Source organism: Monopterus albus, unplaced genomic scaffold, assembly GCF_001952655.1.
Source record: "Monopterus albus unplaced genomic scaffold, M_albus_1.0 scaffold3.1, whole genome shotgun sequence".
Classification (NCBI taxonomy): domain Eukaryota; kingdom Metazoa; phylum Chordata; class Actinopteri; order Synbranchiformes; family Synbranchidae; genus Monopterus; species Monopterus albus.
The window spans coordinates 5,951,486-5,966,957 of NW_018127883.1; the positions used below are offsets into that span (position 1 = coordinate 5,951,486).

General features: G+C 41.3%; 2 protein-coding genes across 3 annotated transcripts in view; one reads left to right on the plus strand and one right to left on the minus strand.

Annotated features, from left to right (window-relative positions):
• The window catches only part of nid1a (nidogen 1a), a 15,138-nt gene extending 7,358 nt beyond the window's left edge, over positions 1–7,780 (minus strand). The window contains 11 exon segments of the mRNA XM_020600995.1: positions 400–543; positions 1,484–1,612; positions 2,158–2,295; positions 2,476–2,709; positions 2,894–3,094; positions 3,348–3,599; positions 4,325–4,465; positions 4,634–4,926; positions 5,031–5,257; positions 5,335–5,637; positions 7,368–7,780. Of these exon segments, the coding sequence (XP_020456651.1) occupies positions 400–543; positions 1,484–1,612; positions 2,158–2,295; positions 2,476–2,709; positions 2,894–3,094; positions 3,348–3,599; positions 4,325–4,465; positions 4,634–4,926; positions 5,031–5,257; positions 5,335–5,637; positions 7,368–7,571 (2,266 nt within the window). The 5' untranslated portion in view covers positions 7,572–7,780.
• Positions 7,781–14,362: 6,582 nt separating this feature from the next.
• The window catches only part of gpr137ba (G protein-coupled receptor 137Ba), a 4,771-nt gene continuing 3,661 nt past the window's right edge, over positions 14,363–15,472 (plus strand). Inside the window, exons 1-2 of one of the 2 annotated variants that reach the window (XM_020604439.1) lie at positions 14,364–14,547; positions 14,630–15,074. In XM_020604439.1, coding sequence (XP_020460095.1) covers positions 14,694–15,074 — 381 coding nt within the window. In that variant the 5' untranslated portion in view covers positions 14,364–14,547; positions 14,630–14,693. Of the gene's footprint in view, positions 15,075–15,472 lie in introns of both variants that reach the window. The other variant, XR_002275284.1, reaches the window with a different exon arrangement.

Below are 15,472 nucleotides of genomic sequence, written 5' to 3' on the forward strand. Positions count from 1 at the left end.
CTATGCTTCTATATGCCACCATTACACATTACTAACTTTGTGTCTCCTCTCTCCCATAGTGTGTCCTCTCTCTCCCTGTACCTTTCTGCAGGTTGCCCTGGCCCTGGAGCTCTACATCTCTGACAAGCAGTCACCAGCCACATCGACCTGATCAGTGTTTGATTGTTGTGTCTTGTTGCTTTTCTTCTTTTGTCTCTCCTCTATCCACTCCATAAAATTTGATTTGATTTGATTTGATTACATCAGCCAAATGATAATTTGATTTTATTTTTCTCATGGGTTTAAATGAGATGCCACAGAAATGAAGCCTAAAGTACAGACATCCCGTTGTACTGAAAGCTATTTATTCCTGTGGTCATTCTACAGCACAAGCCTATATTTAATGTCTCTGTACAGTACCTTGGCAGATTTTGCCATCCCCTGTGAACCCTGGCAGGCAGGAGCAGATGTAGGACGTGCCTCCAGTGTACCTGCACTGAGCACGCTCAGGAATGTCACAGGTATGGGTGCCTTCTTCACAGGCGTCCACAGGTCGGTTAATCTCTGAGGAGAAGAGGAGCATGGAGATACTGCTCATTTTATTTGGTACAGAGCAGTTACACAAGATCCTGTATGTTAGAGCATGTCAAAATGACCAGACATCATATTAGACGCTTAAAGACAGCCTACATTTATAAAATGATCTCACAATGCCTTTTGCCATTTCTTTTTTAAAGGAATAATTGAACATCTTAAATATACTTACTTGCTTTTTGAATTAGATGAAAAGATTTATATCATTCTCATTTCTATACAGTGAGCAGTTGGTTTGTTTAGCTTAGCATAAAAATGGGAAATGGGAAACAACTAGCCTTTACTTTTCTATGGATTGAACAAATGGATTAATGGGTCAGCTTTAGAGGTGCTGGTACAAAACTGCTATTACCTTTGAACTGAGCTAGTCTTGCAGTTTCCACTCCCAGTCTTTATGCTAAGATAAGAATATTAGCTACAGTATCAAGTAGTATTTCTTTTCATCTAACTCATGCAAGAAAGCAAATATGAGTATTTCCCACAGTGTTGAACTATTCCTTTGATATACTCAGGTTAAATCAGGTGACACAAAGCAGGCTAGTCTTGTACCTTTTGTGACTTTTCAACAATTCTGAATTGTCCTGATGCAGTGTGATTACTGTATTAATTGACAAACACATACATAAATTTGCACGTCAACAATCACATATGCAGACTTACAACCTAATTGCATTTTCTATTAAATAAAAACATCACTGCACCACAGGTAGATTAAAGTTACATCTGTGTACAGGTACCTACTGTACAGTATGGTTAGTGGGTAGACTTGTGTTTTATTTTACTCACCCTGGTCTACTTAATATTTTAATGTATTTTATTATAATTTATGTCTGAGCCTGTACATCCCCAGTACCAGGGGAGATATTCTGGAACATGTAATTATACTTGGCAGCACACAAACCCCACTTACCAATGCAAGTCACCCCATCACTGCTGAAGTGATATCCATCTTGACATTCACAGCGGAAGGTTCCAGGGTGGTTGTTGCAGATAGAGTGGTGGCCACAGATCTGATAGTCCTCTCTGCACTCATCAATGTCTGATCAAGAAAAGAGGCAGTGATCATATACTAATAATTGCCAACTTGAGTTTGAATTTGGGACTCTGAATTGAGAATTTGTCAAATCAGTGTCCTTTGTTATCAAACATCGGATGAGTGGAAAGTACTTAATTAGATTTCTTAATTACAGATGTTTCAAGATAGCATCTGTCTGAAATGCTTCCTTCCTATTTCTACTGTATATGTCTCCGAGCTCTTCCTGTCTGGTCTCCAGTTCAAAAGTTTGTAGAGTGAACTGGGAACGAGGAACACAAGATGATTTGTGAACTTGGTCTGGGAATATGGGATGCTTTGTTTATTATATTCGACTCCCTCTGCTAATTGGCAAAGTTGCGCAGTTCCCCAGGAAGGAACTTTAGAAGGTCTGGGTTAAATTAATGACGTATCTAAACAAATGTGCAAACAGTTTTTACTTGAAGGCAGAAAATACATGATTGTCAAGAATCAATAAGTTACATCCTCTTTGATGCCACAAATAACGATACAGAGGTCCTTCTTAGTATAATATCTAATGTCATTCTTACCATAACATGTGCGGCCATCACCGCTAAAGCCAGTTGCACACTGACAGGTGAACTGCACTCCCTGTCCAGCTCGGCAAACAGCATTGGTGTCGCAGCCATGTCTTCCAGTGAAACATGGGTTCTCCACCGGCTGCCCTCCTGAGAATGAACATTAACTTATGTGATTTGATATGAAAAAAAAATTGAATTTGCCATCCATCAGCAGCCATAACTTTCAGTAGAACTGCGCTTGGTCAGGATGTTATATATTTTGTACTTCAGGAAGGAAGTGCATTGAGACCAAAAACAGGAAGACAAGAATAATTTCCATGACCTCACCACTGATATCCCCGATCTTGTTGCTCATCGCATACCGGATGAGGGCATTATTAGCATCATACATGACAAAGATCTGGTCCACACTGAGCATCTGTGTAGGTTTCACATCTCTTGAAGACTCATCATGCTGGCAGCTTTGGAAGGTGATGGTTTGACGCCACTGATACGTCCTGGTGTCAGTGGAGCCATCGGGCAGGCTCACTACATATTCCCGAGTGGAGGATGAGGTTATCACTGGAAGGTATGACAGACAGATACATGGAGACAATGATTTCTCAGTCTTGACTTTTCAGGAGCTTAGTTACAATCACAAGAGCAGAAAAAGTCTTGTGAAATATTTTGGATGAAAAACAGCAGAAACAATCCAGTGACATTTGTGTCAAAAGCAATTAAATTCTCTTTTCAAGCCGGATCTTACAGTTGTTGCTGTACTGGTAGATCTCCGAGTAAGGGCTGATCTGCACGGTGGAGCCGGGAGACACCTCAGGCACCCGACCTTCTAAGGTAGTGCTCACCACCAAGTGGTCATGCTCATCGATGCCTTTGAACTCCTGCCTGATGGTCAGCTTCTCATTTCCTGGCAGAAAGGTCACCTCAGCCTGCCGTGTGAACTCTCCCCCTTCAGAGGACAGAGGAGGCGGTTAACCCTGGATGAACTTTGGCTCACCACCTTCTCCCCCAGCTGAGGTAATGTGCGGGGAATTCAGCTGGACATAGCAAGTACAACTGCAGCTGTGTGGCAAACTGTGCTTGTAGCAGCACTCACATTTGTTTACAGAGATTTATACTTCCTAAACCTTCACTTTATTGTCATTTTCCAAGTGAAGCATGTGAAAATCACATCATCACATTTGTACAAATCTTTCCCTCACCAATAGTACCAAAGCCGTTCTTGAAGCCAGGCTGCTCCAGAGCAAATGCCCACCCAATCACACCACCAAGGGCTGACAGGGGCTGCAGTGAGGGCCCGACAGTGTGAGGGATGTCACTGATGGCGACGTAGGAACGGCCATCATTTACCACAACATACGAGTGGAGATCATTGCTGTTGAAATCCACTGGAGAAGGAGAACCACCTACATATACTCTTCCATGCACTTTACCGTTCATCCTCTGTGGCTTTCCTACAAAAACAAACCAAAGTTATTCATGGAGAAGAGCAACAGAACAACAACCCACCCCCCCAAAATTAATTTCAAGAGTTGTGTAACTGATGCCTGTGGAATGTTACAAATGTAGCACATGCAAACATCTGCTAAAGTAATTTCTCCAACATCTTCACATCTGGCAGATACTGAGAAGAATAAATAGATGAATTACTTTCTGGGTAATAATGTCGATAAACATTTTCACCTATTTACAGTTACACTACATTAGCTCAACCGTGTCGTATAACTTGTGCTTTATTGTGTTTTCAGACTGCACCTGTAAATATCTTTAACACAGATATTAAAACATAACATTAAAAGATAACTTCAAGTGTAATGACTTTAGCATCTAATGTTTTTAGTCATGTGAGCTAATTTTATTTTTAAATTAGTAAGATAATCAACAATTGTACAAAAGTGGGGAGAAAAACATTGGGGTAAATTGAAAAATTTACAGCTGAAAAAAAATTTGCAACACTTCTGGACCTAGAGACTAATGGAGATACGTCTTAGTCTTTTTGTTTTACTGTTGGCATAAAAACTAAAAATTAATGGCTCAAATTTAATAGAATTCAAGTTGAAACTGTTAAGCTCACCATAGTCACATATTTCATGCATTTTAACTAAATCCATTCCTTGAAGCAGTTATAATGACAGAGCTCTACAGTTTCAATCTTGTTTCAAAATTAAAAGAAGCGTACCCTCTGCCACACATTGTATCCCATTCCCATAGTAGCCAGGCCTGCAGTGGCAGCAGGATGCACTGTAGTAGTTCCTACAGTCAGCAAACTGGGAGCACTTTTTTCTGTTGTTCTCACATGTCCCAAGGTTGTATGAGAACACTGAAAACAGAAAAGCACAGTAAGAATGTGTCTGGGACAGCTAATTTATTAAATCGGTATCATCTCCCAGTACTGATAAGAGAAGCATTTTTAAAATTGTATGTTCAAATGTAAAGAGCAAAATTATTTTCGCATTACATAGTCTGAGTCTTCCTCCTTCAGACTCACCATCAAAATTTATATCCGTGTCATCCACCACCACCACTTCTGGGTTTGCAGGCTGATGTGGCTGGTACTGAACTGAATGAACTTTGATCTGCTCTTCTTCTGGATCAAATGGAGGGTATTCCACTTGCTGTCCATCAGTATACACAAGCCTCCTTTTATCAGTGGCCTCCCCGTAGCCAGCAGGTGTGGCCTCAGTGGGCAGGTATGTGACCTCACCTGGTGCCACATTGCTAAAATAGGGAGAAGTTCCGATCTCATACACCCATACACCCCGCAGGCCAGAGTTAGTCTGCCTACAAGGGGAAAAGATGTAAGTTTGTGGTTTGAAGACACTTTTACAATCATTACCTAGTCTAGGAAATGATGTTTCTGTGCTGACAGCTCCTGCTTTACTTACTCCGCTAAAGCCCTGACGGATGCCTCGTCATCAGTGGTGGTGCGGTAGTATGGTCCCATACTGGATAAAAAGAAACCTTGGACCAAACCCTTACCAAAGCCAGCATGCATGGTCAAACTATGGCCTTCTACAGGCGTGGAAGAAAACTGTATCCTGTCCCTTGGATACAGGACAATAGCGTATGAGGCTTTCTCCAAGGATGCAATAACCAGCTGGAAGGTGTTTCTCTGTGTCATAAAACATTAGAGATTATATAAATGAGCAGTTTTACATCAAATCACTTGAATAATTATATGATGCTCACCTTCTTGTCAATACCATCTCCTCTGCTTTGAGGTTCATGGGTGGCAACATTGACCCAGGTGATCACCACAGCATGGGTGGGATCAACTTCATCATCCTCAGGGAAGGCTCTGTTGATGTGCTCAGCTGATCGACGCAGAACATCAGGGCTGGAGTCTTGACGGAAAAATACCTTCCCCACACCATCACTTGTGTCCAGGTCTCCCTGCAGAGCTGCAATCATGCCAAATTTTGGGGGCATGTTGCTGAGATATGTCGACTCGTTTGTTGGCTGTGCTGTGGCAACAAAACCATTGGTGTTGATCTGAAATGAAAAGTTCAGGTAGGTACTGGGGATAACAAGAAATGACTTTCTTTATGACATGTCTATAACTGGTTCACAGCAGAGGCAAACCTAGTCCTGTCTGACCCATTTTGGTGTTTGTTTGAAACTCATTAGACTAAAAAACTGAGCCAGCTGCCATGTCACTAATGAATAAACAAGATGCCATTAAATACATATTTTACACAGTTAAGGATTAATGTGAATACATGCAGGGTTTGTAAAATAAGGAAAAGCTGAGCTCATGTCAAACACACACACTACACATGGGGCTCCTCCACTTCCTGAGCACTACTCCTAGCCTGCAGACCACAATGTTTCCTGTCCTTGCCCATGACAAACAGCCCCAGAGAGCCTAGAGACTGCACACTAATCTTTATTACAGAAACTTCCTGCCAAAATGAAAGATAGAGCTGGGAAAATGATCAGTGATTCTTATCCTACAGATGTAGTGCAGAGAGATCTTTATTCAATAATCCAGCATACCAGGGCTCAGTGGAGGAGAAGCTAAAACCTCCTAATGATCACAAAAAAAGATTTTCTGTACCAGTGTCTGGTGTGAAAACAGTGATCTCTGTTACTCTACAGGGCACAGACTGTTCAGGGTGGATGTCTTGTCTGTCGGCCAGTGATTGTAGTGACTACAGTAGAGAAAAATGTTTGTGTGGGGTAATGTAGGGATAACCTGGAAGCAGTCAGCAGTGGGAAAAACCCCCAAAGACTGATTGTTAGGAACGAATTAAATAGTTATTTTAAATTTCAGAACTTGTGTTAACCAAAACCTTTTGCTTTTGCACATTAGATCAGCTCCTTGGGTGAGGTTGCTCTTGTTATTGTTCTATAAATGAAACATTAAAACGCACTGATTAAAGGTAAGGACATTTTTGTCAACAATCATAAAACTGGTGACGTCTTAAAAACAAAGCTTACATTATCTGTAAAATTATCCTGCATCAAGTATCTATCACTTATAGACTACAGTACAATGTTTTGGTAAATGTTGAATTCCTGCCTTTCACAAGAAATACCCTTTCTATATAATTACTCAAATAACTTATTATCTACATGCAGCACAATTAAAACAGATGCAGCACTTTTCTTTGAAAAGGAGAATCACACGGAATAAAAGGCGGTTTGTCTGCCCAACACATGGTGCAACTTTCACTTAACTAGTGCTAGTGCCTTCAGACAAGTCATTTAAAATCTCCACATCGTAACTGTAAACAGCAAAGTTGTCAAATGTTTTGCATACGTGTAGTTTACATGTGGTGTGTTATTTAGATATTACATGACGCGAACATTTAAACGTCTGCTTCCAGTGACTGTTATGCAACAGGGAATCATCAGTAAATGTTTTGGGATGGATTGCAAAATGACTTAGACTCAACAGTAAAGTAAAACAAAAATCAGGGGAAGCAGGGGGAGCTATAAGAATGCACGAACAAGTACATTCCACCAGATCAGGCAGCATCATTGATAAATAAATCAATATTTACTAATACTCCAAAGCGGCAGAGAAGTCTTACCCTGTCCCCCAAAAATGTAGCAACTTCCAGGTATTGTTTAACAGTAACTGACCACTTCTCCTACACTACCCGGAGGGTGTGCGCAATTGCGCAAGATCGGTGGACTGTCCGCCACCCTGATCTTTAATTCCCACACGTTTATATTAAAATTACTACGCTATTCTGCAAAGTACTGGGTTAACTTACAAAGATGCTGTCGAACGTGCCATCATAAAACAACACTGGCTGGTCCAAATCAAGTCGGTGCGTCTGGTCATTCCCCGGTTCCAGTAACTGGTCTCCTGCGCTTGTACCGAAAGGGAAAAGCTCTCCCCTGGTTATGCTCAGCACTGAGGCCACAAATCCGAGCAAAGTGGCACAGACAAGCCATCCTCGTTCCTGCCAACCCATTGTTAATGTTTCCGAGTCAGCTGAACAGTCCTGTGGTTTGTCCAAGCCGGGTCAGGGGAGAGTGCGAACAGGCTCAGCTGAAGAAAGTTCAGTGTGAGTTTGAGAGGGTGGGGCGGAGCTGAGAGTGGACAGAGCTACTTTCACAAAACCACTATCATTGCAGAACGAAACTAGACAAATTCCTGAAGAAAATGTGTGTGGATGCTCATTGCTGAAGAATTGCCCTGAAAATGCTGAAATCCATAGCTTGGTGGTTAATGCCACTGACTTTGGTACGACTTCATCATGCCTTTTTCTGTGTTGTGATCTGCCGCTATATAGAAAATAAACTTCCCAGTCCTAATGGGAGTGCTGGTGTTAGGGCCCTTCATGTACACCAGAGGCTCTCAACTCCATCACTGGATGGACATGGTCAACACTCCACAGGAGCCGGTGAAGCTGTGGCACGGATTGGGCAGATACATTTAAGCAACCAAACATGAACAGATCCACAAACACACATGTGCATGTACATACACACAGATTCAGAAATAGAATAAAAGTGCTAATAAATGTGTTCATTTGTAAAACGCCTTGAGGCGATTTCCATCTCCTAATAAAAGTGTGTCTAGATGAAAGGTGTGTTTGTATTTGCATGTGATTTTTACTTTCATTCTAAATAGAATAAATGAATGTATTAACGTTATGGCATTCTCATCATACAGACATTAAAAAATCTACAGTTTCCCCTTAATACATCCGTGGCCAGAATGGTCTCCATCATGCGATTCGGTATCAAGCTGTTATAATATATTAATGGTGTGTGCTTCTCAGGTGGCAGTTTGATCGATGAACACTGAATAACGGGTGGTCTGGGCTGCAGGCCCTCCTGTGTGTGTGATGCTATTGTAGGACCTAGTGAGTATGCTAAGCGGGCCAGGTGGTCATCTCAGGTTGTAGGCACCCTGTCTCTGCAAGATACCCCGTGACAAAGGAGAATTTGGAATATGCTAAGCGGGTCTAGGTGAAGGTGCAAAACAGGCCATTGTTAAAATGTAAAATAGGCTGTCTGGTTACTTGAAGATACAGACATCCTGTCTCTACAGAATTTGTCGTATACAGTTCTAAAATTTCACTCAGTAAAATACAGCAGCCATCAATACAGTTTTAATATGTATAAGCAAGAAAAATAAAGGTATGAAAAGTAACTAAAAGAAATTTAAAATTATGAAAAGTAACTAAAGCTTCTAAATGGGCATGCCTCACAGCCTCTCCTCAGCTGGCCCTGACTGGACCGGGGCCCACACACTGTAGGACGGGAACCTGGGGGGGTCGCCTCTCGCATAGGTTCCCGGGCCCGCCAGGGGGGGCCTGTACCAGAGAGACAATCAAATATTTAAAGCAAATAAAATTATACCGACCATTTCCAAATATTCATATGTCATTACGCCCCCCATCTCCTCTTCTCTGCCATCAGCTTATTTCCGTTCCATTTTCTCCTCTATTCATATCTCTTTTTGGTTTCTCCTCTCCTCCATACTCCTGAAAAGAAACAAATATAAGACAAAATAGAATATTTAGAAATTCAAATGAAGGGGGAACTAATGACTACATAATATCGTTAACATCATTAGATAAACTGATATTTACAACAGATATGAAAGGTCTTGCACTTCATCCTGCCGGTCTTACACTTCATCCTGCCCTCCATCACTTCCTCTCTCCTCACTCTGAAAGATAAATAGAAGACCAGAGGAGCTGTAGCTCAGGTTTTAAGAAACTAAGGCACAGATGATTGGTTCATGACTACTATACAAAATGTAATTAAAGCAAATAAAATTATACTTACCTGTTTCTGGGGCCAGATTGGGATTAATATGAGTTCTTTTGTAAATCAGAGATTAGCTAACAAACAGACAATGTGGAAAATTATTTCGATGGCACATTTTATGTCTCACATTTATGGTTTGGGATTAAAGTTATAAACTGTACACTTACTTTGACCTGTAAAGAGAGATGGTGTTCTCGAGGGTTTTAGTTTTTGAGATATCCAACGTAATCCGTTGGTAACTCACATTTCTTTTAGCGATCACAGTCGCGAGCCTTGCATATTGCTGAATACTAGCATAATTAAAAATCGCACCTGTCTTGTTGAATCCATCTGGTCACGTTCAGAGGACGTCAGCGGATGTACAGGCAGCTAAATGGTTTTAATGTGTCTCCGGTTCCGTGAAATAGTCGAGTGAAATAAACTTGCAAACCAAACTTTAACGTTGGCTGAGTCCTTTGAGCTTTCAGCCGTTGACGTAACATCCAACAAGTACGTAACAAGTAAGTAGACCATCCAGTGAAGTATATTTAGCAGATGTATGCTGTGTCCGGGTGATCTGCTAGGAGTATTAGACTGACTTACAAAAACAGCCAGGACAAATGTAGCTATAGTCTCACTCAAGAAAATAAACACCAGCATAAACAGATGTTAACATTACATCCAACAAGTACGTAACAAGTAAGTAGACCATCCAGTGAAGTATATTTAGCAGATGTATGCTGTGTCCGGGTGATCTGCTAGGAGTATTAGACTGACTTACAAAAACAGCCAGGACAAATGTAGCTATAGTCTCACTCAAGAAAATAAACACCAGCATAAACAGATAATAAAATAACTAACTGGCTCCTGCTACTCTATATTTATCTGCAAAAAACACACAGATCAAATACCACACAGCATTGTCATCAAGAGCCTAAAAAAAAAACCACTTACAAGACCTCTAATTATATCTAAATATTTCAGAGGTATGACGTTTAGAAAAATTCTGAATAAAAGCATGAATGTCCTTGAGCAGCTGATAATTTTGATACCTGAAATAGTGGAATGTGTGCTGAATTTGAATATTCCCATTCATTTGAATAGAGCAAAATTTTCAAAATAAAAATAAATATTTCAAAAGTATGAAGTTTAGAAACGACTGCCCTTGAAGAGATGAACATTTTGATACCTGAATGGCTTTGCCAGCTGAAAGTATGCTGAACTTATTAAAGATGTGAAAATAAAGTATGCTGAACTTATTAAAGATGTGAAAATAGACCCCACAAATTAGGTAATAAAAGTAGGTACGAACGTGGGATGCTGCGGTGAGAGCGCTGTACCTTAACCACTAGCCTACCAGGGAGTCCCCCCATAATAATAATAAATAAAGAACAGGAGAGCATAGTGTGGCTGCTGTAAAGCATCCACACAATGAGAGATTACAGTCATATTTTCATGCTGTTCCTAATATGTTCTGACTGTAGGTTGCAGGCTGTTCTGGGTCAGGTTGGCACACAGTTTGCTAGACATCACGAAAAACAAAAAACTGCATAATAGTAGTTATAAGGGCTGAGGACAGTATAAACTGAGAGCACAGAGGTAAGTTTCACATCATATCCTTTCATTTAAAAACTCATTCTCCCAGTGTTGCCAGTACAGTAGAAAGCAGGGATCTGTTTATAAGGCGTTATAATACAGGGACCACTGAAGCCTAAGGGTCTTGAGAAGGACAACACTGGAGCTGTATTTGCAGGTCTGGATAAAGGCCAAGAGGCTATCCGAGCGAAAACAGAGGCCCATGGCCAGTTTGACAGAAACATTATATAAAGGACCATATCAGAGAGCACTGTACCAAACACTAATCATCTGATCCATGCCGCTGTAGCTATCAGACTCCAGCTGGGATAACGAGGGGCATGCTGGTAATATCATTCAACTTGGAGCTGCATTATTCAACCTTCCAACATTTTGGTCCAGTTATCCGAGCAACTGGCCACACTGTCATGACATTTTAATATGTGTAATCATGGTCTCAGTGATTCCTAATGAATTTTGTGACCCCTGACCTATTGTAGAATGCCAAAAATGTCCTCTTGCCAACATTTTAGTCTATGACAATGCATTTTGAACATTAACAAAACAATTCATGGCCACTTTTTACTGACATTTATTATGGGTAATCCTTAGATGATCCAAATGGTGCCATGGCCTTTTCACAGTGCCTCTGCTACCACCAGGCCAGGATTCCATGACACAAGAGCTACAGTGCCAAACTGAAAGTACAACCTTGCTCTTACACCACACTTAGGCCACACTTGAGTTTTTACACAACTTATAACATAAAAGGGGCAGATTGTCATGAAATTTTCAGCTGCACTGCACCATTGGATTTCTATGTGGTTAGAGCCTTGTGATTGTAGTGATTCCTTGTTCAGTTCTTACTATCACCACCTGGCCAGTCCCCTCTAGCCCTTCTACTTGTACAGCTTGGCTTTTAGATTAACAAAATGCTCTTTATTCAACAGCTGTGTGATGCAATTGCAACATAGTAGAAATTTAGACCTGGTGTTTTATGGTAACACAAAAGATTATTATTAATGTTTTATTATGACTTTATTAACTTTTGCTGTTAGTTGCAATTTATGTATATAGGCCTATAACTGAGTTCTAACATGATTATTCTTATTTGGAGCTGATTATATTTCATGAGAAATTTTTATTTATACATTAGTTGGTGCACTATCAGCTGCCTAACTTTGACACGTGGCTCTCTTGCTCCCTCTGGTGCTGGTACACTGACCTCAAACATTAATGGACATTTAGTTTGTGACAAAGAAATGTATCCAAAAGCTCTACCTCTGGAGTTCATTCTTGACTCCCTGCCATTTGTTTTTATTGCCCTCATGACCCATATCTTTCAAATCATTTACTTGGTAGTTCTGACTAATAAAGTGTTAATGGTAACAAGAGCTTGACGACACATTTATACCCGCATACATTTGTTTTTTCTTTTATTTGCATAGTATGAATTACAGACAGGTGACAAACTAGAAAAATCTGAACTAGAAAAACCTAAATAAATGAGTGGTCTCTTCCAGGATGACAGTACCCTGATTCATAGGGTACTAGGGCTCACTGAATGGTCTGATGAGTATAAGAATGATGTTAATCATATGCTGTGACCTTCACAGCAACCAGATTTCAACCCAGCTGAACACCTCTGGGAGATATTAGACTGATGTCTCCACCACCATCATCAAAACACCACCTGAGGCAATATCTTTTGGAAGAATAGTGAATACAATCTCTGCAGTAGAGTCCAAAGACTTTGAGAGTCAATGCCAAAGAGCACTGAAGCTGATCTGGTGGCATGTGGTGGCCCAACACCTTACTGAGACACTTTATGTTGGCTTTTCCTTTAATTTTTCACCTGTCTGTATATGGACCCATAAGCAAAGTAACAAAGTTTGTGTTGTGGGCTAAAAGCAGTAACAAACCTGATCAGTGTTGTCCAACTCCAACAAATTAAACGGACACCTGTAATAATCACCATTTGTGCTATGCTGAATTAATGCAATAGTGTAACTAAATACAGCATAAAAAGACATTACCCAACACCCACATTTCACACATGGATAATGAATTGCAAACATACACAGAGTAAAAGAGTGCAATAGACACATTATCAGGAAAACAAGATGAACTATGGTGGAATATTTACACTGGAGCCAGTGATATCACTAACTTGACTTGTTACTGTTTGAGTGCATCTGTTTTCCCAGTCTGTTGGCTGCCTGGGAACTGGTGTCTGGCAGTAAACTGTAGCCTGAATGTCAGACCACTTTTTATATATCACACATTAGATGTTACATTTTAAAGTTCTTTAATAATGAGGCTTTTCAAAGTTAAGCCTGGCAGCATCCTGTTTGGTGTGATGGGTGGAGTCCCTGTGTTAGAAAAGATTAATGCATCACAGCAGTCAAAGGTGAACTGGAGTTCCCTCTGTCCTAGGCCCTCCTTGTGTTCACACGCCCCAAGTGCTGTGAAACAAAAAACTCCCCAACAACCATAACAAATTCACTGCGATTTGTTCACAGATAAGTTTTTCTTTTGGCTTGTCTGACCAGACCTGAAGCATCTTGGTTGGAATAAAAGGGGAACTCCAGTGATTCTACACATGAAGCTCAATTTACTTGTCACCACACGTTAAGTCTAAATCAACTGTGTTCTGTGGCCCTGCTGGACCTTTTTAAAGTATGAGAAAATAACCCTGAAATGTGGGTTTATCTTGGTCATGAACCTTCATATTTTTAATAGCAAGCCTGGATTACAAAATGGGACTGTGAAGTTTCAAAGACATGACCATTTCCCAGGCAGAGAGAGTTTGATGAAAGACTGATATTGATTATAAAAACTGTAGGATTCGGTGTTTTTGGAGCTTGGCAAATAATAGAAAGTAAAAGTCGGGATATGTTGGCCTCTTTTGCCAAGTCTTGATTATGGCCTGTGCAAAGTGGGGGACTTCCTCAGGGCTCCATATGCTCATTAATTAATAATTAACTTAACTGATTATTAGGCCACAAGTGGCACCTGCGTTTTTAATCCAGACATCCAGGAGTGCCCCATCAAAACCAGTAGTGGAGTAAGCATTCAGATCCTTTATGCACACACTGTATAAAAGTCCTGCGTTAAAAATGTTACTCGAGTAAAAGTGCCCAAATATAATAAAGAAATGTTCTTCAAGTGCCAGACGTAAAAGACAATACAGAAAAATGCCCCAGGGAGCTTATTCAAAATGATGTTATATGGGACTAATGCAGTTGGTAAAAATGAGTTTACCAACTGGATTTATTGTTTGTTGTATAAAGTGTCTATGAGTTGCCCAGTGTTGACAGATGATGGATTTGTATGTGATTTTTTAAATAATATGTAAGTAACTCCCCTAACTGCTCTCTTGGGACCCGCGCTGGGGTGGGAAGTGCCTCACGGGGTTAAAGGTACAGTAGCGTGCGTCAGCTGATGCGTAGCGTCACGTAATGAGCGGTGGTGGGGGGCTGGTCCTCCTCGCGCTGAGCTCCTCTGCAGCTCTCAGTAGCTTCCTGCCCGCTGTTGCTCTTGACAAGCAGCTCCTTCTCATCACTGGTCATGTGCCTCTCACCCTGCCTGTCTCTGGCTGCGCAGCAGGAAGTTAGCCTTGTTTTCTTGCCTTTGCTTTTCCGTTCTCACTCTTCTTGACAGCCGCGCTTTCAGCCGTATTCTCCTCCTGCAGCCCGAGAGGCTGGCTCTGTGAAGCCAGACACCGGTAGAGCTTCACCGGCCCACGAGAGCAGGTCATGGAGGCCCCGGTGGAAGAGAAGGAGCCGTCCGCGATGGACAAATCCCTGCCTCTGCCTACCTTGAGCCCGGCCGTGCCCCCCTTCGTCACGTTGGGCCTGACGGTGGTCTACACCGTCTTTTACTCTCTCCTGTTTATCTTCATCTACATCCAGCTGTGGTTGGTCCTGCGGTACCGACACAAGCGCTTCAGCTACCAGACCGTGTTCCTGTTCCTGTGCCTGCTGTGGTCGGCGCTGCGCACCGTGCTTTTCTCCTTCTACTTCAAGAACTTTGTCACGGCCAACACTCTGGGGCCCTTTCCCTTCTGGCTGCTCTACTGCTTCCCTGTCTGCCTCCAGTTCTTCACAGTCAGTCTCATGAACCTATATTTTGCACAGGTGAGCCAGCAGGGTTTCATGTAGTGTCAACAGTGTGTCATTTACCTGCACCTGTTGATTTGTAATGTATGTGAGAAAGGGATGTGGAGTCCAGAGACATCTACATTCAGGTTCAATTAAAAGTCCCCCCGCCCCGCTTGCTTCTTGTTGCTTCAGTGACAAGACCGTTTGCATTTATGTGGTGAAGGGAGATCACAGCTGACTGGAGGCCAGTTCTGGTCCAGTATGCAGCTTTTACAAGGGTGATGTGGAAAATTGTAACTACCACATCACATACACTGAAAAAAGGTTTGTTTGTTTTTTTTTAATGAAAGGAATAGATGTAACTTTAAGAATTTTTAACTAAAGAATGAAATTTATTTGTGCAAAAGCTTAATTAGACACAAATTCTTAGGCTA